At 38.5% G+C, this 22,793-nt stretch overlaps 1 protein-coding gene across 2 annotated transcripts in view; it reads right to left on the bottom strand.

Annotated features, from left to right (window-relative positions):
* Slf1 (SMC5-SMC6 complex localization factor 1) overlaps positions 1-22,793 on the bottom strand; it is a 97,694-nt gene that overhangs the window by 13,320 nt on the left and 61,581 nt on the right. For both annotated transcript variants that reach the window (XM_052159486.1, XM_052159487.1), the window contains one exon: positions 4,799-4,946. In XM_052159486.1, coding sequence (XP_052015446.1) covers positions 4,799-4,946 — 148 coding nt within the window. The remainder of the gene's footprint in view (positions 1-4,798; positions 4,947-22,793) is intronic.

Below are 22,793 nucleotides of genomic sequence, written 5' to 3'. Positions count from 1 at the left end.
TGTGCAGAAAGAGCACTCCTCCACTGCTACTGGGATTGCAAGCTCTTACAACCACTCTGGAAATCAGAATGGCCATTCCTCAGAAAATTGGGCATAGTACTACCAGTGGACCCAGCTATACCACTCCTGGGCATATATACACAGAAGATGTTCCAACATATAACAAGGATACATGCTCCACTATGTTCATAACAGCCTTATTTATAATAGCTAGAAGCTGGAAAGAATCCAGATGTTCCTCAACAGAGGAATGGATACAGAAAATGTGAAACATTTACCCAATGGAATACTACTCAGCTAGTAAAAACAATGAATTCAGCCAGGCGGTGGTGGCACGCACCTGTAATCCCAGCACTCTGGGAGGCAGAGGCAGAGGCAGGCAGATTTCTGAGTTTGAGGCCAGCCTGGTCTACAGAGTGAGTTCCAGGACAGCCAGGGCTATACAGAGAAACCCTGTCTTGAAAAAGCCAAAAACAAAACAAAACAAAACAACAAACAAACAAACAAAAAACAATGAATTCATGAATTTCGCAGGCAAATGGATGGAAGTAGAAAATATCATCCTGAGTGAGGTAACCCAATCACAAAAGAAGACACATGGTATGCACTCACTGATAAGTGGATATTAGCCTAGAAGCTTAGAATACCCAAGACACAATTCACAGAGCAATTGAAGCTTGAGAAGGAAGACCAAAGTGTGGCTACTTTGGTCCTTTTAGAAGGGGGAGGAGATATATAGATAAAGTGTGGAGTAGAGACTGAAGGAAAAGCCACCCAGAGACTGCCCCACCTGGGGATCCACCCCATATACAGTCACCAAACCCAGAAACTAATGTGAATGCCTTCAAGTGCTTGCAGAGAGGAGCCTGATATAGCTGTCTCCTGAGAGGCTCTGCCAGTACCTGACAAATACAGAGGTGGGTGTTACCAGCCCTATTGGACTGAGCACAAAGTCCCCAGTGGGGGGGCTAGAGAAAGGACCCAAGGAGCCGAAGGAGCTTTCAGCCCAAATAGGAGGTACAACATTATGAACCAACCAGTACCCCCAGAAATCTGAGGAGCTTAACTACCAACCAAAGAGTACACATGGAGGGCCACATGGCTCCAGCTGCATATGCAGCAGAGGATGGCCTTGTTGGACATCAAAGGGAGGATAGAGCCTTGATCTGAGAAAGCTTGATGCCCCAGTATAGGGGAATACCAGAACAGGGAAGTGGGAGCTGGTGAGCAGGGGTTGGGGGATTGTATAGGGTGTTTTCTGAGGGGTAACCAGAAAGTGGTTAAGAAAGTGGTTGAAATGTAAATAAAGAAAATATCTAATACTAATAAAAGAAAACTTTCAACTTTAGTAGTATAAAGAAATCTCTCTTTGTAGAAGGTATCAAATAAATTGTAAATGCAACTATTATAACTTGTATTCTTATTACATAATTGTTTTTAAATAGCTAACATAATTAACTATAGATTGCAGAACTTAATAAACAAAGAAGATACACTAGAAACTGTGCAGAATTATTTTCCTGGAAGTTCATATCATAGATTGAAATGGTAAGTAAGGAAACATGCTCTTGACTTGGGGAGATCATAAAAGCTCAGGCAGTCTAAGAAGTTAGAAATGTAAGGCTCCAGGTGTGAAGGAAGGAGAAAAGGAACGGTTAAGTTTTCTGAATTTGTTTATGTACTCATAAATGTAAGGTCTCAGGGAAACTCATTCTGCAGACTGGGAAAATTAGATTAGATTTGACTAGAATATTTCCAGAGGTCTTTGCTGAAAGAGTTCTGTTGGCAAATGCCTAAATAATATCCTTCTTTCCATTTATTTCACAAGACACTTCAAAACAAAGAATGTAGAAATTATGCATAATTCTGTTAAGAATAGACCCCAACATAGAGGTTCTTTAAAAATGGATATTAGGACAATTTCAAAAGTAATTCATACATGAGCAAAATCTTATAATTAATGACAAAAACTTATAATCAATGAGATAATCCAAATTAATGTAAGGAGACAAGAAGCTATATGGTAAGCATTCAGGCTCAGTGAATTCCATTAAGTATTGATACTGAAAAAAAACCTGATACAAAGATTAGATTGTAATAAAGTCTACTTTATTTGAATGGTAAAAAATGTTAAGGATATTGAAAATTCTTTTTATCATGTAAGATTCCTGTCTGTTTTTGTTGTTATTGTTTTTTCAAGCCCTGCGCTTGATCCTACCTCAACTGCATCTAAGCTGTTTCCTCTGAAGACTTACCTTCAGGATATTTCAGAACAGCTAGCTCACTTGGTCCAGCTTTTCAGACTTCCAATCACGACTTCATTTAAGTCTGCACTTTCTCAGCATACAGAAACTGAACAACAAATGCTACAGCTATCTTTCTTAAGACTAACCAATTTTCTAATTTATTGCTCCCTGAAAAAGAAATTTTCCACACTAATTCAGCAGGAAGCAGTTGTAAGAAGGCCATTGTTCCCAGTTCCTTAAGTTAGGGTGGATAGTTTTGATCATTTTATACATTATAGATAAGTTATTATTTTAAGGGATCATTATAAATAATTACGGTCTTAGGCAGGGAGGAAAGAAAATAGGGAGATTAGGCTTGGAGATATCTATCTATCTATCTATCTATCTATCTATCTATCTATCTATCTATCTATTCATCCACCTACCCATCCCCATACACTCTCTCTCTTCCTCTTCCCCCTCCCTCCATCCCCCCCTCTCAGGTAAAGAAAAGCAGGGATTTAGAATATTATAAGAAATTAGACATACGGGGTAGATTTACTCTTGAAACAAAAAACATTTTATAGCCATAATCTTACATTGATACAGAATTTTATATATTAATACAAAAATAAGGTTATATTTTGTGAATGTGGTACAGAATTTTGCACACTGATATAAGTTTAAGGTTTTCATTGGTATAAATCTTTGTATATATTGATACAAAATTTAAGATTATTTTTGTTACAACATAATGTATGTTTCAACCTTTATATAGGCATTATGCCTATGCAACTCATCCCCACTTCTCTCCTCTCAAAACCTACCCACCTCTAATCCCTCTAGTAATTGGCTGTAGTCAAATATATTTAACCAAAAGCGTTAAAGTAAGTAAGTTTGAACAACAAAAGCTTGTAAATGAAAGAATTCACTTGTAGGACTAGCCCTCCAGGTTTGGAATTTAATATTACAATACACAGCAATAGACCAAATCCCAAGAGTATTCAAAATACCTATCCTTATAGCCACTGGTAAGTGTAGTTCTCATCCCTCATCAAAGAGCCCTGCCCCAAATTATTTTCGAAGAAATCCATAATTGTTTAAACTGTAAAAAACATCTGTGGGGATAAAGCCCACACCCCAATCCCTTACATCATAACTTCTATGGCAGAGGCTCAGAAAGAATGTAAGAGCCTGATATCTAGGAATGTCTCCTATGGCACAACACACACACACACACACACACACACACACACACAGAGACATTCTCTCTATATGACAGATACTCATGAAATCTTAACAATATGGAACACTAAACAAGACCCGCACAATGAAAACACCAGTTAACATTCCAGCACGGATGGGAGAAATCTCATGAAGTCCCATCCCTACATGAAGAAACACAGACAACTAATGGCTGCTAAGAAAGTCTTCTCCAACATCCACTTGGATTTGAGTTTTGTGCAAAGAGACAAACATGGAATTATTTTTCTATATACTGATTGCCAGTTCGACTAGCACCATTTATTGAAAAAGCTTTCTTTTTTCCATTGTATATTTTTGGCTTCTTTGTCAAAGATCAAGTGTCCACATGTGTCTTCACTTCTATTCCACTGATCAACCTATCTGTCTCTTTACAGTTCTTATCACTATTGCTCTGTTGTACAATTTGATGTCAGGGATGATGATTCCTCTTGGAATTCTTTTATTGTTAAGAACTGCTTACGCTATTCTGGGTTTTTGTTTCATCATATAAAACTGAGAATTGCTCTTTCCACGTCTGTGAAGAATTGTGTTGGAATTATGATGGGTATTGCATTGAATCTGAAGATTGCTTTTGGTAGGATGGCCATTTTTACTACGTTACTTCTACCAATCCATAAGCATGGGAGATTTCTCCAATTTCTGAGGTCGTCTTTGATTTCTTTCTTGAGAGACTTGAAGTTCTTGTCATACAGATCTTTCACTTGCTTGGTTAAAGTTACCCCCAAGTTATTTTATATTTTTTGTGACTATTGTGAAGGCTGTTGTTTACCTATTTTTCTATCTCAGATTTTTTATTATTTGATGAACTCTGATTTAAGCACAAGTGGCCATCATTAAATACACATATATATGAGTAACTCTTAATGGACTTGGACTTAGAAGGTTTTATTTATAAATAGATATGTGCGCATACATGTATATATGTGTGTCTATGTATATGTGCTCATACATATATACATATACACATGTAATAAAAATAATGGAGAAAATTTAAGTGGGAGTGTGTGGAACTGAAATGGAATAAAATCAGAACTCATAAAATTCTCAAGAACTAATAATGTTTAAAATTTTTAATGTAATATAAGTTCAATTAATTATATATAAATGTTTAGACATTATAAGTTTTTTTTAAGCACTCTGCATGGGAGCATTATAAAACTTCCCATTCCTTTTCATATTGTTTCTGTGTATTATTTCAAAGAAAACTCCATATGAATATACATTGATGAATAGACCCCTTAAAGGTAACTGAAACTAATTTTCAGAATGAGTGATTAAAAATGTAACCATAACAAAGATACACTTACCATCACAGGAAAGGGAAATATAACTTCCTAAGTCATCAGACATATGTCGGATCACATTTCTACCCATCTGAATACCAAGGATGATCCAATAATCTACTGCTGCGCCAAGAATTCCAGTCAGTAAGTAAGACAGTTCATGTTTAAAGACCTAGCATCAAGATGGGAAAATGTTATTGAAACAAATTTTTCTATTTTTAATGCTTACTTTTACTACCTTTTTGAAAGATCAATGACTAAAAATACAGGGTATGTTAGTAATGGAAGAATACTAACAAATTACCTCTTTCTCCATCTACCCTATGCCTTTCATTACATAAGCTACAATGTTGGAAATTTCATCTGAAATGACTAGGACTCTTAAGTGTTTTAGGTTCCAGATATTTTTTTGAGTTTGAAGTTATCTATAAATATACAATGATACTCTAAGAATGGTATGCAAATCCAAATATGGAACTTATTTGTTCATATATACCTTCTGGACATATTATAGAGGCAATTTCACCTGTTTTAAGACCTGTTTATGAGTTCATTTATGAAATGTTTGAATTGTGGAATCACTTTTGGATTTGGGGGCATTTAGAATTCCAGATTAAAAATATTCACTCAACCTTCATATAAAAAATATTTAATAGCTAATAGCAATAGAAAATTTGATCTGAGGTTATCAGGTCTTTTATTCAGGCATTCTTTATATTAAAATCATGAAAAAATCCTAGGCTTCTGTGGCTGTTACTTAGCAGGAATGTATATGGCTTATAGTAAGTTAGATTTGTTATTTTCACAAACCAAATACAGACTGATTTGTATTTTTAGAACTTTTAATTACTATTACTGTATGTGCAATACGGCATGTGTGTGTATTACACTGTGCAAAAGCAGGCATCAACAGATGACTTTGTATGCTCAAGTCTTCTCCTTCTACTGTGGATTTCAGGGATTGAACTCAGGAATTCAGGATTGTGAAGCAAGTAACATTACCCACTGAGCCATTGCTAGAGTCATTTTCACGTCAAGTACCGGGACCAAATTTAAGGAATAAAATAATTAACAAGTGTGTTATTAAAAAAAAAAGACTAATCTATAGTTAGTTATAATAAAATGAACTAATTTGGAAATAGAGATCAAGTTTGAAAGAATGAAAATCTTTTCATATTGCCACTTTTATACTAAATATTAAATTCCTATAAGAACTATGACATGGTGTTTAAAACCTTAATAGTATGTTTTAACATATTTCTTTTATTTAAAAAACTCAACATGAGCTATAAGGATAAAGATGTGAGAACATAGTATTTCAAAAACTTTTAAAAAAAGATTTATTTTATGCATACAAGTGCTCCATTTTCATGCGCACCAGAGGATGAAGTCATTCGGTTACAGATGGTTGTGAGCCAGTATGTAGCTGGTAAGAATTGAACTCAGGACCTTTGTAAGAGCAGCCAGTGGTCTGAACCACTGAGCCATCTTTCCAGTCCCTTAAAAATATTTTAATATAAACACTTTTAAAAAATGACATTAAACTAGTTGAAATACCTATATTGTTGTTGCTTGTTTCCTACATAAGTATCACTAAGTAACAGTTGGATAAGGCACAAAGATACTTTTTTTCAATGTTACATTTGAACAGATTATAATTACTGGGTTTAGTCATCACATTGAGTGTAATGAGTTAGAGCCCTATGCATTTTGAACCCTCAGTGAATCATGGACTTAGTTCTCCTGCTCTTACAAAGAAATTTCTTGTAAGTATAGAAGTTTGTTTTTTGTTTTTTTCCCTCCGAGATAAGGTCTCTCTGTGTAGCCCTGGCTGTCCTGGAATTCACTCTGTAGATCAGGCTGTCCTCGAACTCAGGAATCTGCCTGCTTCTGCCTCCCAAGTGCTGGGATTACAGGTGTGCGCCACCACTGCCTGGCTAGAAGGTATTTTATCAGGAAACCATTTCTTAGCTTACATGGACACCAACCAAGCCACAAAACATTTGACCTACTACCTATCCTGCTTGTAAGATATGCTGGGGCAATGGTAGCACAGAACATGTGGGAATGGCCAAATTATGTCTGATTTGAGGCCCACTCCATGAGAGGAAGCCCATGACCAACACTGCTTGGGTGGCCAGGAATCAGAGACTAGAAAGCACAGAGGGAGAAAGAAACATGACTGATCTAAAAATATGAAACAAACAAAAAGTCCAAAGAAACAAAAACAAAACAAAACAGAATAAAACAAACAAACAAACAAACAAACAAACAAACAAACAAAAAACCCTACCTCAAAACACACTAACAAAGAAACGATCTTGTGATTCCTAACTATAGCCATGGATCAGTCATCACTAGAGGCTTCCTCCCATCGCATACAGGAGCAGACACTATAGACTCACAGTCAGACGTTATGCAGTCTAGTAAATCTGAGGTCTGTATTGGGTGCTCCAACTAGGAGCTCAGAGAACGCCATGGAAGGAAGAGGACAGAAAGAAGTGGAAGTTGGACAGGAGGGAGAAGGCCCAGTCAATCAGCTGAGCAAAGCCTGTGAGCACAGGGTGTGAAGGGATCAGCATTAGGTCAGTATTTCTGTTGGACTCTTGAGGGACTGGGTGGCTCACTGACTCCTTTGCCTGCTCTTGGGACTCTTATTCTTTTGTTGGGTTGCTTGGTCTAGCCTCAGTGTGAGGGCTTATCTTAATGTATTTTGTTTTCTCATGTTTGGTTCTTGTCTCTTAGAAACCTGCTCTTTTCTCTGATGGGAGACAGAGGGTTGGTTAAGGGTCCTGGGAAGAATGGAAGTAAGGGAGACTGTGGTTGGGATGTACGGCAGGAGAGAAGAATTTATTTTCAATTAATAAAAAACAGATTGAACCAGAAAGTATAACTGCATTTTATAAAATTATGCACATACATTAGATACATCAGAACAAGGAAGACATGTTTATAAACATGCACATATGACTTTGGAACACCAAAGAAATAAATGTTATAGAATAATAAGTCTAAGAAAAAGATGTTATAGAATCATTGGAAATTAAGAATTCTACTTCTGGTTTCCTGTGCAAAACCAGAGGAATGAATGGTCAAATAGTGCATCCATCTGTGTTGGCGGTGACCCAGGAGGAAATCCCAGAGTCAAGATCAACAGCAGGCGTGAAGATGGGTGTCTCAGGACGCCTGGAGCAGCTCGCTGCATTCTGGCATCATATTACATCTAGGAGAAAGATCCTGAAGCACCTGACTGAAGAGATTTTTAAACTGCATGGTTAACTAACAATTAAAACAAAGCACTTCTGATATAATTTGGGGTTAGAATAAATAGGTGGCTTGATCCTATCAGGTCAGAATTCATGCATGCAAACTTCTTCCTACCTGGACTCAGATGCTTGGTTTAAAACTTACAGATGTAGCTGTGTGGTATGGGAAGTTAGCAACTAGCCTGGCTGTAACAGCAGCATCAACATAACCCTTTGCCTGACCTGAGGGACTGCAGATTTAAAGCTAATTTCTTGAAATGTAGTAGGAAAACAATTCTATTCTTTGTAAAGCTGATATGCAGATATGACTCTGAACATTCAGTTCTTTTCATACCATTCAATTAGCAAAAGGATATGAAATTGGTCATGTCCATAGACCAACATATTAGAAGATGTTACTTCAACCACAATGGTTTCCTGAATACTAGTAATGAGAGAAGAGAAAAGGGAGGCATTTGCCAACAAGCCTATGACCTGAGTTCCATATCCAGTATGAAAAGAGAATCAACTCTTGGAAGTTGTCCTCTGGCAAAACCACATTTTCTGTGGCATACCTCTGCCCTCTCAGTATATTCTGATATACAAAAATATATCTCAAGTACAGTAATTCAGAATCATATGAGTCTCCAGATTCTAAACCCATTGAGTAAAAAATAGTCTATGTAGGTAAGCTCATATAGAAATCATAATCTAGCACTCTATCAATAATAAAAAAGTATCAACTAGTTGGGACTTTCTTTTAATTTTACATATTACATATACCTATATCTCAACTTAAAGTTAGTATTTCTCTTTTTATTTATTATTCTTATTGATATGAGTGTTTGCTTACATGTATATAAGTGCATCATGTGCATGCTTGGTGCCTGGGAAGGTCAGAAGAGGGCCCAGATCCTGTGACTAGAGTTATAGATGGTACTGAATCCACAGCACCATTGTGAATTGAATCTGTACTTGGCAAAAGTAACAAGTACTCTTAACAGACAAGCTAACCCTTCAGTTCTAAAATTAATATTTTTTAATATAAAATTTATCTTGACACATAATATATATGGATAAAGGTCTCTTGCACTGACTCTGAGGAATGATTTCTGTAATTATTTTACTGTGTGTCAGCTGAATATGGAGATTTTGTATCCATGATGGTAAAATTCTATACAAACTGACACTTTAAAAGTCTGGAATTCAGTTCTTTCATACTATTTTCTTAACTGGCATATTCATACAGCAACAGGGCCAAGGCCAGACAGGGCAGTATAAAAAAATGCAGTTATTTTTTCCTTAAAGCATTTTAAATTACATCTATTTAATGGTTTTATTGTTGTAGAGAGAGGGCAAAGGTATGCCACAGAAAATGAGGTTTTGCCAGAGGACAACTTCCAAGAGTTGATTCTCTTTCCATACTGGATATGGAACTCAGGTCACAGGCTTGTGGGTAAATGCCTCTACCTGTTGAGTCATCTTCCTGACCCTAGTGCTACTGTTTCCTGGAATATGTATGCTTTGGAAATGGATTGAATTTCACTTAGAAGAGGTAATAAAACAGTCATAGGAGGCAGATGGAGTGGGGGAAAGGGTGGGAGAGGAAATCAGGAGGGGAATAGGGGATTTTGGATGGAAAGTGGGAAGAGGAAAGAGAGAAGGCCAGAGAAGGTCAGGAGAAATCTGCAGCTGGCAGGGGTGGGGAATGTGCCAGAAACTTGGGATGGGGGAGGCTCCTAGGAATCAATGGGGGGTAACCTTAGTAGAGACTGACAACACCTGAATAGGCCACTTTCTGTAGTCAGGCAGCCTAGTAGAGCGATAGGGACACCAACTTACCCATACAACTTTCCAATAAAAATTTAGCCCATCTACAAGAAATGCAGAGATGGAGATGGAGCAGAGACTGAGGGAATGGCCAACCAAAAACTGGCCCAATTTGAGACCCATCCCATGGGCAAGCAACATCCTAACACTATTAATGACACTCTGTTATGCTGTCCTCTGAAGGGCTCCACTCAGCAGCAGATTGGAACAGATGCAGAGGCTCAAACATTGGACAGAGCTCTTATGGAAGAGTTGAGGGAGGACTGAGGGCCCAGAAAGAGATAAGAACTCCAAAGGAAGACCAACATAGTCAACTAATCTGGACCCTTGGGAGCTCTCAAGAGACTGAACTATCAACCAAATGGGGTGGATCTAGATCTCCCCTCACATGTCACAGATGTACAACTTGGTCTTCATGTGGGTCCCCCAACAACTGGAGCAGGTTCTTTCCCTAAAGCTGTTGCTTGTCTGTGGAATCCATTCCTATAACTAGACTGCCTTTAGTGGCAGAGAAGGTGCCTAGCCTTGCAGAGACTTGATGACCCAGCATGTGTACATGGAGGGGACAGAGGAGTGGGTAGGTGGATATATAGAGGGAAGGCCTCCACCCTCTCAGAGGAGAAGGGGAGCATCAGATGGGGGGGAGCCATGTGAGGGGGGTGACTTGACAGGGTTGGGGGGTAGTAATCAGGATCTAAAGTGAATAAAAAAAACGAAAGAAAATAGTAAGTAAACTATCTAAGGGGGAAAAAAGGGCCAGTTTGGAATATTGCAAGGTTTGTAAAAGTTCAAAAAGAGAATATGAATTACATCAAGAACCAGCAAAGAAACAACGACATAATTTGCATTATATACACACACCCTTAGAATGTCTAACATGTAAAATTCTATTACTGTACATTCTCTCAATATAATTCTCCTTTATCTGTTAGTATAAGCAATCTGTTTATTAAACTTCACAACAGACCAAAGATGATTAGTCTGTAACAAAGAACAAACTACCAACTTGGACTTTGGGACTAAGTCCTATTGCTATTTGTAACAAACTACTCTGCTGAAAAGATGCAAGCAGAACGCATACAGGATGCCTCTTCCTGTTTTACACTCATGCTCCACTATGTTCATAGCAGCCTTATTTATAATAGCCAGAAGCTGGAAAGAACCCAGAAGTCCCCCAACAGAGGAATGGATATAGAAAATATGGTACATTCACATAATGGGATACTTGTTTTTTCATAGGCAAATGGATGGAACTAGAAAATACCATCCTGAGTGAGGTAACCCAACCACAAAAGAATACACATGGTATGCACTCACTGATAAGTGGATATTAACCCAGAAGCTTGGAAGACTCAAGATAAAATTCACAGACCAAACGAAGATCAAGAAGAAGGAAGACAAAAGTATAGATAATTTGATCTTCTTAGAAGGAGGATCAAAATACTCATGGGAGGAGATACAGAGCCAAAGTGTGGAGCAGAGACTGAAGGAAAGGCCATCCAGAGACTGTCCCATCTGGAGATCCATCCCATATACTATCACCAAACCCAGACACTATTGTGGATGCCAACACGTGCTTGCTGACAGGAGCCTGATATAACTGTCTCCTGAGAGGCTCTGCCAGTAACTGACAAATACAGAGGTGGGTGTTCCCAGCCAACTGTTGGACTGAGCATGGGGTCCCCAATAGAGGAGCTAGAGAAAGGACGCAAGGAGCTGAAGCAGTTTGCAGCCCCATAGGAGGAAGAACAATATGAACCAACCAACCAGTACCCCAGAGCTCCCAGGGACTAAACAACCAACCAAAGAGTACACATGGAGGGACCATGGCTCCAGATGCATATGTAGCAGAGGATGGCCTTGTTGGACATCAAAGGGAGGAAGAGGCCCTAGGTCCTGAGAAGGCTCGATGCCCCAGGATAGGGGAATGCCAGGACAGAGAAGTGGGAGTGTGTGGGTTGGTGAGCAGGGGGAGGGGGGATGGGATAGGGTGTTTTCGGAGGGGAAACCAAGAAAGGGGATAACATTTGAAAAGTAATTAAAGAAAATATCAAAATAAAAAAGAAAAAAGAAAAGAAAAGAAACATGAGAAAGCCTGTTGCAATAAACTTGACCGCTAATGAAGGCTTGCCCTAACAGGCTAGGATGCTGTCAGTAAGTTACTTAAACTTTAACATCAAATTAGTAATCTCTAAATAAAAACCAAAGTCCACTTCTACATATAATTGTAGGGTTATACTTAAATCACACTTCAGGACATTACAAAGAAGAGTAGGACGAACTACCTTCCAAAGCTTGGGAAATGTGCCCTCCCTACCCTTGACTTGGTTCACCTCTGCTCTCCGCCAAGGAAAGCCCAACGCTTTCTCACATTAACCACAATGAAATGCACTGCCACTGTGTCACTCTGCAATACTTGTTGATTGACATTATGACAAAACAATATTAGCATAAACTGAGGACTTCTGTTTAGCTAATGACTTAAATTGAATGCTTCAACTCAGCAAATCAAGAAACAAATGCTTTATAGTACAGAAAATGATGTCTGTGAACATGCCCAGAATTTTTGAAACTGGAAATTACTAAAGAATATTTAATTAAGTGTAAGAATGAATTCTAATAGAAAGGTATTACAATGAAAACATCAGTTGGCGAGCTCAAGAAATTTAAATGTTAAATACTAATGTAAAAAATTTAAAACCAGTTTTTATATTAGGAGTTATGCTACTTTAATTTGCTGCAGATTGCTTCTCAAATATGTTGCATTTACTTATAAATCTGAACAAAGCCTTTGAGTAAGTATGTATAAATTTATTTCTATTTCCATATATGTCTGCTGAGTAATTTCTTATCTATAGTTCACTGGTGCTTTAGTAAAACTGTGAAAAGTTTTATTGTCAGTTTTAGATGAACGATATCACTTATGTAATCAAAAGAATATTCTATAATGAATATTTGCTATCCTAAATGATTATACTGAATAAAACAGTAATTGAATGAGTTTATAAATTCATTACTAAAGATTATAAATCCTTACTAAACTGTCAGTAAGGTGCAGACAATGCTATTGCATGGTTGCACGTCTTTATTATTAGAAACTTGGGGCCGGTAACATGGCTTAATGGATAGAGAGGCATCTGCCACCCAGCCTAACAACCTGACATTGTCCCCATTTATCTACAAAGTAGAAAGGACAAATGGACTTCTGCCAAGTTGTCCCCCAACTACCATATGTGTGCCATGGCATGGGCACACCCATATACATTTATACAATATAAACAATATGCAGCTAATTAAAAATAGCTATAGGCACCCAATTGGTAACCATGAAATCTAGCTATATGGAGGAGCAATTTTACTTTTTTAGGTTGTTTATTGGGGAACTCTGTGGCATGATGTGGTATCTGCCATTTTGAGATGGGAGCAGCTCAAAATGGCTCCCACGACTGTGCATATTACCATAATCTCACAGAGGAAAGGTGTCCACAAGGCAGTATCACTGCTGCCCAAGCTGCCCCTCCCAAGGATTTCTATGGGTAAGCTTTTCTTCCAGGCTGTATTAGTATAGCTTTCTATACTCTGGTAGGTAACTAGATAACTCCTCACTCACACTCCTGTTTATATCCCCAGTTAAACTCATGGGTTCATCAAGGTAGACTTGTGTGAAACCTTTATTTCAAGTCGGTGCCCTATCTGGGGTGAGGAGATAGCTGTTCATTACCTCCCCAGGGGATTTAATGCAATGTAGTGTCTCATATAGCCCAGGCTGCCTTTTCATACAACTGAATACAACCTGAGGGCCTGATCTTCCTGTTTTTACCCCTAAGTGGGATTCAGATATATGCCATTAGTATAGCTTAAAATTTTTCTCTTATTTTTAAAATTCAGTGATTGCATTAAAGGAAACCTTGGGAATTTTGAGCAACATTCTTAGAAAACAAAAAAATGCCAGCTGAAACACACAAAACATTTTGAAATAAACATTAAGTTATGAACCAAGGAAGACTTAAAAACAACCTAAAACTCTGTCCTGAACAGTTTTCTCCTCCTAAATGACAGGTAAAGACACAGAATTGCGGTTTCTATAAGCAAAGGTAAGCTGGTGAAAAAGGCCTCAGGCAGAGGCTTAATTCACCAAAGGCCAAGCTTCTGAGAGCGAGAGTGAATAACAGAAGCTGCAGATACATGAGACTTTTTCATTTGGGACTTAGAGTCCCTCAGATATGGACACAGAGTTGAGAAAATCCTTCACTGGAAGGATACTCAAGCTCTTGGCAGAAGTAAAGAATACTCTCTGTAAAAAAGGTATTTTGGGTTCTGACAAACTGTTTCTACAAATAGTTATTTAATTTTTTTGTTTTTGGATTTGGTTTTTTTTCGAGACAGGGTTTCTCTGTGTAGCCCTGGCTGTCCTGAAACTCACTCTATACCAGGCTGGCCTCAAACTCAGAAATCCTCCTGCCTCTGCTTCCCAGAGTGATGGGATTACAGGAGTGCGCCACCACCGCTTGGCACAAATAGTTATTAAAATAGAAATTAAACACTGTAAATGGTAATAGTACAGAAGAGAAAATAAAAGACTAAAAGGGAAAACACAAAAAACAGAGGGCAATAATAAAAGAAGAACAAAATGGACTTCACAAATATGGAAATAACAAAACTGGTAAAGATACAAAATAATTGTTATTGTAATGTTTAAAGGAAAAAAGTGAGACTTTTTTATGTGAATTAAAAAACACAAAAAAAGGTCACAGCAGGAATATAAAAGATGTACAAACATGAAGCACAAAACTTAAAAATGCAGACAAAATGTTTAGCCGCATACTAGACATAGCTGAAAAGACGTAGTAACCTAAAATTTTGATGAAAACAGCATGTTAGTAATTCTGAAAATATAGGAAAGTACCCCATGAATCCCAAGCAAAAATGCAGGACAGAAGTAAATAGTGTAAGTTTAAGAAACTTAAATCATAGTTAATAAACAGACCTGAGAATTTATTTAAAAGAAACTGGAGATGACACAGTATTTCAATCTTTAAGAACCAGTTTGCTCTCAGTCCCACAACACTCAGAGAAAGCTCGATCCAGAGGTACTCTAACACTCCCAGGATCACAGGGGAAGAGGCCACAACATCTGTCCCAAGACTGGGAGTAACTGGGTCCCTCAGGATCCTGGGACACAGGGAACCTCTCCTGTCCAGTGGCACAGGTTCCTTCCAGTCTGAGCCTGTGCCCTGAACAGACCTTGGGCACTGGTGCTGCAAGCAATCCCACAACACCTAGAGGAAGCTCCACTCCTAGGTGCTCTGACACACTCAAGGTCACAGGAGAGGCCACAACATCTTCCCCAACACCTGAATAACTGAGACCCCCACAGGAACCAGGGAAAAACAAACTCCTACTCCACCAGAGGCATGGGTTCCTTCCAGCTTGCACAAGTAACCAGAGCAAACACAGGGCTCTGGCTTTCCACCCATCCCTGCAACACCCAGAGAAAGCTTGACTCTCGGGAGTTCTGACACAACAAGATCTCAGCAGCTTAGACATAAAAGGATTTCAGGATCCCAGAGGCAGCTGGACTCCCAGGAGCTCTGAAACACCCAGGATCATGACCACAGGATCCCAGAATCACAGGATCCCAAAGACAGCTGGACTCTGAGGACTTCTGACATAACCAGGATAACAGGAGGGACAGGCTCCAGTCAGAGATAGCAAGGACAGGTAGCACTAGAGATAACCAGATGGAGAGAGGCAAGTGCAAGGACATAAGCACCAGAAACCAAGGCTACTTAGCATCACCAGAACCAGTTCTATCACCACAGCAAGTCCTGGATACCCCATCAAATTTGAAAAGCAAGATTCAGATCTAAAAATCACATCCCATGATAACGATAAAGGACGTTAAGAAGGACATACATAAATCCCTTAAAGAAATACAGGAGAACACAAGTAAACAGGTAGAAGACCTAAAGAGGAAACACAGAAATCCCTTCAAGAATTACAGGAAAGAACAACCAAACAGGTGAAAGAATTGAATAAAGCCATCGAAGACCTAAAAATGGAAATAGAAACAATAAAGAAATCACAAAGGGAGACAACCCTGGAGATAAAACCTAGGAAAGAGATCAGAAGTGACAGATGCAAGCATCACCAACAGAATACAAGAGATAGAAGAGTGAATCTCAGGGGCAGAAGATACCATAAAAAACATTGACACAGCAGTCAAGGAAAATGCAAAAAGCTCCTAAACAAAAACATCAGGAAATCCAGGACACAAAGAGAAGACCAAACCTAAGCATAATAGGTAAGATTCCCAACTTAAAGGGCCAGTGTAAATAGCTTCAACAAAATTATAGAAGAAAACTTCCCTAACCCAATGAAAGCTAGAAAATCCTGGGCAGATGTCATACAGTTCCTAAGAGAATGAAAATGCCAGCCCAGGCTATTATACCCAGCAAAACTCTTAATTACCATAGATAGAGAAACCTTGATGTTCCATGACAAAACAAAACTTACACAGTCTCTTTGCAGAAATCTAGCTGTACAAATGATAATAGATGGAAAACTCCAACATAAGGAGGGAAAACCCAACCCTAGAAAAAGCAAGAAAGTAATCTTCTTTTAACCTACACAAAAGAAGAGAGCTATAGATAATTCCATCTCTAACAATAAAAAATAACAGGAAGCAACAATCACTATTCCTTAATATCTCTTAACGTCAATGGACTCAATTCCCCAATGAAAAGACATAGACTAAAGGACTGGATATGTAAACAGGACATAGCATTTTGCTTGTGCCCTCCCTCCTGCCCATGAGCTGGAAATTCAGACCTCACTGCTAGCCAGGCCCAGCCACCTAGAGTGGAGCTCTCAGACCAAAGTGAAGTCTGTTGTTCTCCAAGGACCTGCAGTTTCCTGTGAAGAGCCAGTCACCTGCTGAGCAACCAAACAGGTTTTGTAGACCAAATGCAGACTTGGAAACAGAGAGACCAACTGAGGGACACCGTCTTCAGTGGAGATCCACAGCAAATGGAAGAAGTTATGTATCCAGCATGGCAAGCAACATACAGCATTAACGTCAGTGCTATGTCATCTTTTGAAGGCTGTGGTTACAGGGGTGCAAAAAGGATACAGGCTAGACTGAATCAGCTTAGGCCAGATGCTGAGATCAGCTAGGGTGTGACAGCGAACTGGGATGGCGAATTTTATTAGGCAATTGTCCGCAGTCTAGAACTGCATCAGATGAGAGGCATACAGCATAAAATAAAATAAAAATAGTAAAAAACAAACAAAAGCAAAAAAACAGATTTTATAAACATGAGAGAAAAAAAGACAGAAAAAAGTAAAATGGATTTCAGATCTCTCCTAGGGACAAGGGGAAATCAGGAGAAGTCCTGTTTCCCCTATGGACTCTTCTGGAGATATTCTTAGTACTAGTTACAAGTGCTCTTCCCTCTCTATGTATTATTTGTCTTTGGTGCACCAATTTGTCCACTTGTCAATTTGTGTCTGTCCTTCTTTCCTTGTTTGAATGACTGTTGTTGTATGTTTCATGTTGAAAAGAAAAAAAATGGTAAAAACTTTATCTGCTGTCAGTTCATCTCTTGATCCAGTCTTAGTATGCACAGCGGTGTCTGATTTAAGCTGCTCCACATTCGTAGCTAGGAGTCAAGCACAGTTGGAGAAAAGCTGTTTTTAAAAGGGCCAGCAGCTTCTCAAGGTCTAGAGCAAGTAGGTTGGTGGTTATTTCTCCTAGAAAATCCTTTGCAATTGTGATTTTTGGGTCCAAAGTGCCTTTTCTCATGAAATTACAGCTAGAAAAAGTAAAAATTTTGTTTCGTTTAAATTTATAAGATTCATGTAGTTGCTTCATTTTTGTGTCGGATTGGTCTTAAAGATACACATGTGTTTTGCATGTCATGGCTATAGAGTATTGGCTTATAAGTTATTGGGCATGATTAAAAATTGTAACAGTGGTTACAATTAGCACACAGTTAGCTTAAAAATGATAACTCAGGGTTGGAGTCATTTTAAACAATATGCGGCATGACCCAACCCAGGAAAAAAGTATCTAAAGATACTTCTAAATCGGCATGATGTAATTCTTATCTTAGAAATTGGATGTATAAGGGATAAGATTTAAAACAATGTCTCTTTAATGAGATATTAAAAGTTGTACAGTCATGGATTCATATATAAGATCTGACAGCCAAACTTGTAAAAGTAATACTTTTGGTACTAATTTTAAAAAGAATAGATTGTTAAAATTGGGTTGTGCTTTCCAAAGTTGTAATTATGCTCTAATATTGCAAGAGAAAATTAAGAATTATGGTTAGCAACTGCCAGTGTTCCATTGGCTGCAGTTTGCAGTCTGATCGAAGGCTCATGATTCTTAATTCACCCACATTTTGTAATTAGGATGATTTCAAGAGTGATGAAAGTTAAAAACAGCTGTGGCCAGTATGGGCCTGCTACCACTTCTACACAAGCTTTACTAGATATAGTGGTAGAAGTAAAATTTAACCCCCCCATGATTGGAAAGGAGATTTCAGTGGGAATTTATTTGGTATCAAACAGGTGAACTGTTTCAGGAATTTGTGGACAGACTACTAAAAACAGCTAGTAGAAATTTTTGGAAGCTCTCAAGCAGAGGTTGCCTTTGATATTGGACTCTCATACAATAGGGTCTGGCTGTAGGCTGCTGCCCTGTAGGAGGGGTGGGTGTTGGGCCTGGCCTTGGGCAACAGGCCCAGATTAAAACATATTTACCTCTGCAAAGCTCAGAGCAGCCTCAGCAGAAGCTTGCAAGGCACTGCTTTTGTCTTGCAAACCCTACCTAGGAAGTTAAAGCTGAAACAGCAGGATTAACAGATCTATCCAGGTGTGGTTCAAAATACAGTTCAAACTTAAGATCTAGGAAAGTTTTTTAAGGCTATGTAGAACTTATGAAGGCATTAAAATCTGACCTGTCTACTCCATACAAAATTATTATGGATTTGGAAGGTTGTTTTTTCCTTTGCATCCTGATAATTGTAAAGGGTTTACTTCTAGTGAGTTAATTTTAAAGAACCAATGAAGCGATATTATTGGAAAACTTTTCTCAAGAAATGGCTGATAGCTTTACCTTACATGAGAAAAATTGGTTTGCCTCTGCTTCAACACAAGAAACTACTAGGTCTTTAAATCTTTCAGTGTATATTATTCACGGAATTTTATTACAGGCCTTTGCTCTTACAATGGGCTTTAAAAATTTTGGAGGAGTTGTTGCTCCAGAAAAGATTCAAAGGTAATATATCAGTTATATCCTAAACAAATTGGCACAGAAAATTCAAAGAAAAGACAATTTACTTACCCTAAATGATTTTCAGAAGTTGTTAGGAGATGTAAATTGGCTAAGACCTCATCTTAAGCTCACCACAGAAGGACTTAAGCCTCTGATGTTCTCTAGGGAGAGACAAATAGCTTTGCTGGTAGTAGAGGAAGCTACTGTATTCAATTGCTAGTTGTTTATGTTATGTGCTCACAGCAACTCCTTGGCAAAGGGATCTTTACTCATCTCCAAGTAAAGTTTTAACATCCTACTATGAAGCTGTTGCTGTGTTAATAAAAAATTGTAGGATAGAATCATGAAAGTATTTTGAAAAGGATATCTTAAGAACCCGATGAGCTGGGTGGTGGTGGCCTACGCCTGTAATTCCAGCACTCTGGGAAGCAGAGGCAGGCAGATTTCTGAGTTTGAGGCCAGCCTGGTCTACGGAGTGAGTTCCAGGACAGCCAGGGATATACAGAGAAACCCTGTTTCGGGGATAAAAAAAAAACAAATCCAAAAAACTGGAGGGGGGAAAAAAAGAACCCGATGAAACATTTATTTCTTGTTTCAAATAGCAATCAAATTGGTTATTGCTGAGTATTGATACCTGGCCTATTAGATGGCAAGGTTTTTAGACAAAATTGATAATAGTTATTTAAAAGACAAGTTGTTAAAATTTGCTTCCATGAATGCTTTTGTATTTCCTATAGATTTATGCATGTATCCCATAAAGGGTGCATCTACTGTATTTATAAACAGCTCTTCTATGGGAGAGAAGCTTATGTAACTGGACATGTTCATTCTTTTGAGTTTCCCCCTGGTTCAGCACAGATAATTGAATTGGGTGCTGTAGGCACTATTTTTAAAATGTTAAAAAAAAAATCAAGCTTTTAATTTGTATATAGATGGATATACAATATATATTTATATATTTATAGCTCAAGGCTTGCGACTGCTTGAAATTGTTCCTTTTTTACATACTGTTAATTCTTAAATCTTACAATTATTTATACAAATACAGCTCAAGTTAAAAAAAGGTACTGTTCCTTTAAAAGACTGTCCTTTGGACATTTAAGAGTTCATCCCAGGGCTGGAGAGGTTGCTCAGTGGTTAAGAGCGCTGACTGCTCTTCCAGAGGTCTGAGTTCAAGTCCCAGAAACTACATGGTGGCTTACAACCATCCAAAATGAGATGATTAGACACCCTCTTCAGGTGTGTCTGAAGACAGCCACGGTGTACTTATATATAATAAAATCAATCTTTAAAAAAGAGCTTATCCTAGATTGCCTGGACAAGACCCCTTAAGGCAGGGCCGTAAGAGATTTTTATCCCAGGCAGACTCTAGGCCTTATATGAACAATTGGCCATGTAATCATATTCTTTACATCATCAAAATAGTAATGGCTTGAGAATGATTTGATATTTTTAGAGAATGTGCACATCAAATTATAAAGACTTGTTCTCAGGATCCTCAATTTCTATCTGCACCACACAATAGTGTTAATTCTAGAGGACTTACTCAATTATTACAAACAAATGGTACTCATTTCTGATTTTAGAAAACTAAAACATTTATGTGACTAATGATACCTTTTAAGGATTAACTTGCAACTACTTTAACAGGAGAAACAACTAAAAATGTGATTAGTCATTGCCTGCATTATTTTCTATGCTTGGTATTCCAACTTAGATTAGAACAGATAATGGACCTGGCTATTTATTAGAGTCAAATATTTGAGATGTTTTGACATCAATTTAATAACAATTTAATTCTTTATAATTCTCAAGGAAAAGGTATTGTGGAATTTTAAAACAATATTTTCTTAAACAACAAAAAGGGGGAAATTATACACATTATTTAAATCATGCTTTTATATTTTTTAAGAAACTTCTAAAATTTGGAAGCCAAGGAACTTCTTGCTGAGTGTCTATAGCATCCCACAACTAGGCATCCTCATGCCAAGGTGAAATGGAAGGATCCATTTACTGGCATTTGGCATGATCCTGATCAGGTTTGGAGAAGAGGGCATGTTTGTGGTTTCCCCCACAACCCTCCAAAGGCTGCAGGAGCATGCTAGCTGCCAGAATGATTGGTGTGGCATGCTGAAGATAATCCTGACCTGTGAGCTTGCTGAGTGCCCTGACAATGGTGACAGGAAAGCTGTATTGGGTGTGTGTTCTTGACCCACCTTTACTTGCCTATGTCCCAGATTAGATCAACTGCCTTGCTTCAAGCTTTTAGACCTTGTTGGGCAGAGAACATGGAGACTGTGAAAACTGACTTAGAGAAATAAATCTAAAGGAGAAGTTATAATGACTCTTCTCCTTCCTTTAATGTGACCAGTTATTCTGAATCAATCATGGACTGGTTTAGAAATAAAGCCATTATTGGAGATTCCAATTATGAAGATGGCTAAAAAATCTTTATCAGCCAGCTGAATTAATTTGGAATACAGTCTCCACTATTTCTGAAGTAACAGCTTCTCTGCTGATTCTCAAAGCCACCTCCCCCATACCTGGAGGCCAGGCTTTGGGTCAGAACATTGCTAATTTGCAACTGAATTGGATATCTTGGGACATCCACAAACAAGTTAATCCTGTTATGCTTCTAATTCCTGACCTTGTATTTTAAGCAGGCTGATTGTTTGCACTAGGCTCACCTTCAGCAAGGCTCAGCAACTCACCAAGACAATTTTTCATCACTATGAAGAAATGCACTGAGTGCATAATTGTAGGTCCTTTGTGGCTTGGTCTGAATTGGGAAAAAGGTGTGCTATCAAGATCAGTAGCCAGAGATGGGCAACTGAAATTCTATAACCTTTCCAACCTAATACAGGAAACAAGTGCTTATAGGCTGCTTTTATTCATAATAAATGCTAAAGGCCGTGTTTGTGTAAATAAACACAAACAAGCTGAACACACATTCCAAAGAGAAAGAGTCTAGAATTCTGACCTAAGTCAGGCAGGGTCGCCAGCCACCATAATTTCCATACAGGACTATGGAGCATAAGTAAATCTTTTGCCCCTGTCCAGTCAATTTTTAATGAATAAATAGGGAGGAATTGTGCCTTCCCTCAAGCCCATGGGCTGGGAATTCAAACCTTGTGCAAGCTAGGATGCCAACCTAGGTTGGAGCTCTCAGACCAAGGTGAAGTCTGTTGTTCTCCAAGGACCTGCAGTTTCCTGGGATGTATCAGCCACCAGTTGAGCAACCAAACAGGTTTTGCAGACTAGTTCCCAGCCTTTTGGGAGAAGGGTTTTCACAGACCTTTAAATTTGGAGCTCCCCATTAAACATCAAGCCTTGATCAGAAAGTCATTGTCTTGGCTCCTTATTTCCCTCTCCTGCCCATTATATTTCAGCCCCAGCTTTCCTTCCAGGTGACTCTGGAGCAGGCAGGTACATCAAGGAGCACAGGGAACACAGTAGTGGCAGAGCAGCTGGGAAAGGGTCCAATTGGGCTCCACCTGCACCCAGAAGCTAGGCCACCCACAGCCTTCTGTGCCCTGATCCTGCCAGGGGAGAATTGCTCTGCAGGGAGTGATTTGATTCCCACATTTAGAGGCGAGGCTGCCATCTTTTCTCCTGCAACAGAACAGGCAGGTACAGCCAGGAGGGCAGGAACCACAGGAGT

The sequence above is a fragment of the Apodemus sylvaticus genome, chromosome 16 (genome assembly GCF_947179515.1).
Source record: "Apodemus sylvaticus chromosome 16, mApoSyl1.1, whole genome shotgun sequence".
NCBI classification, from domain to species: domain Eukaryota; kingdom Metazoa; phylum Chordata; class Mammalia; order Rodentia; family Muridae; genus Apodemus; species Apodemus sylvaticus.
The sequence above is the reverse complement of the archived record's forward strand: the minus strand, read 5'-3'. Positions and strand labels throughout refer to the sequence as shown.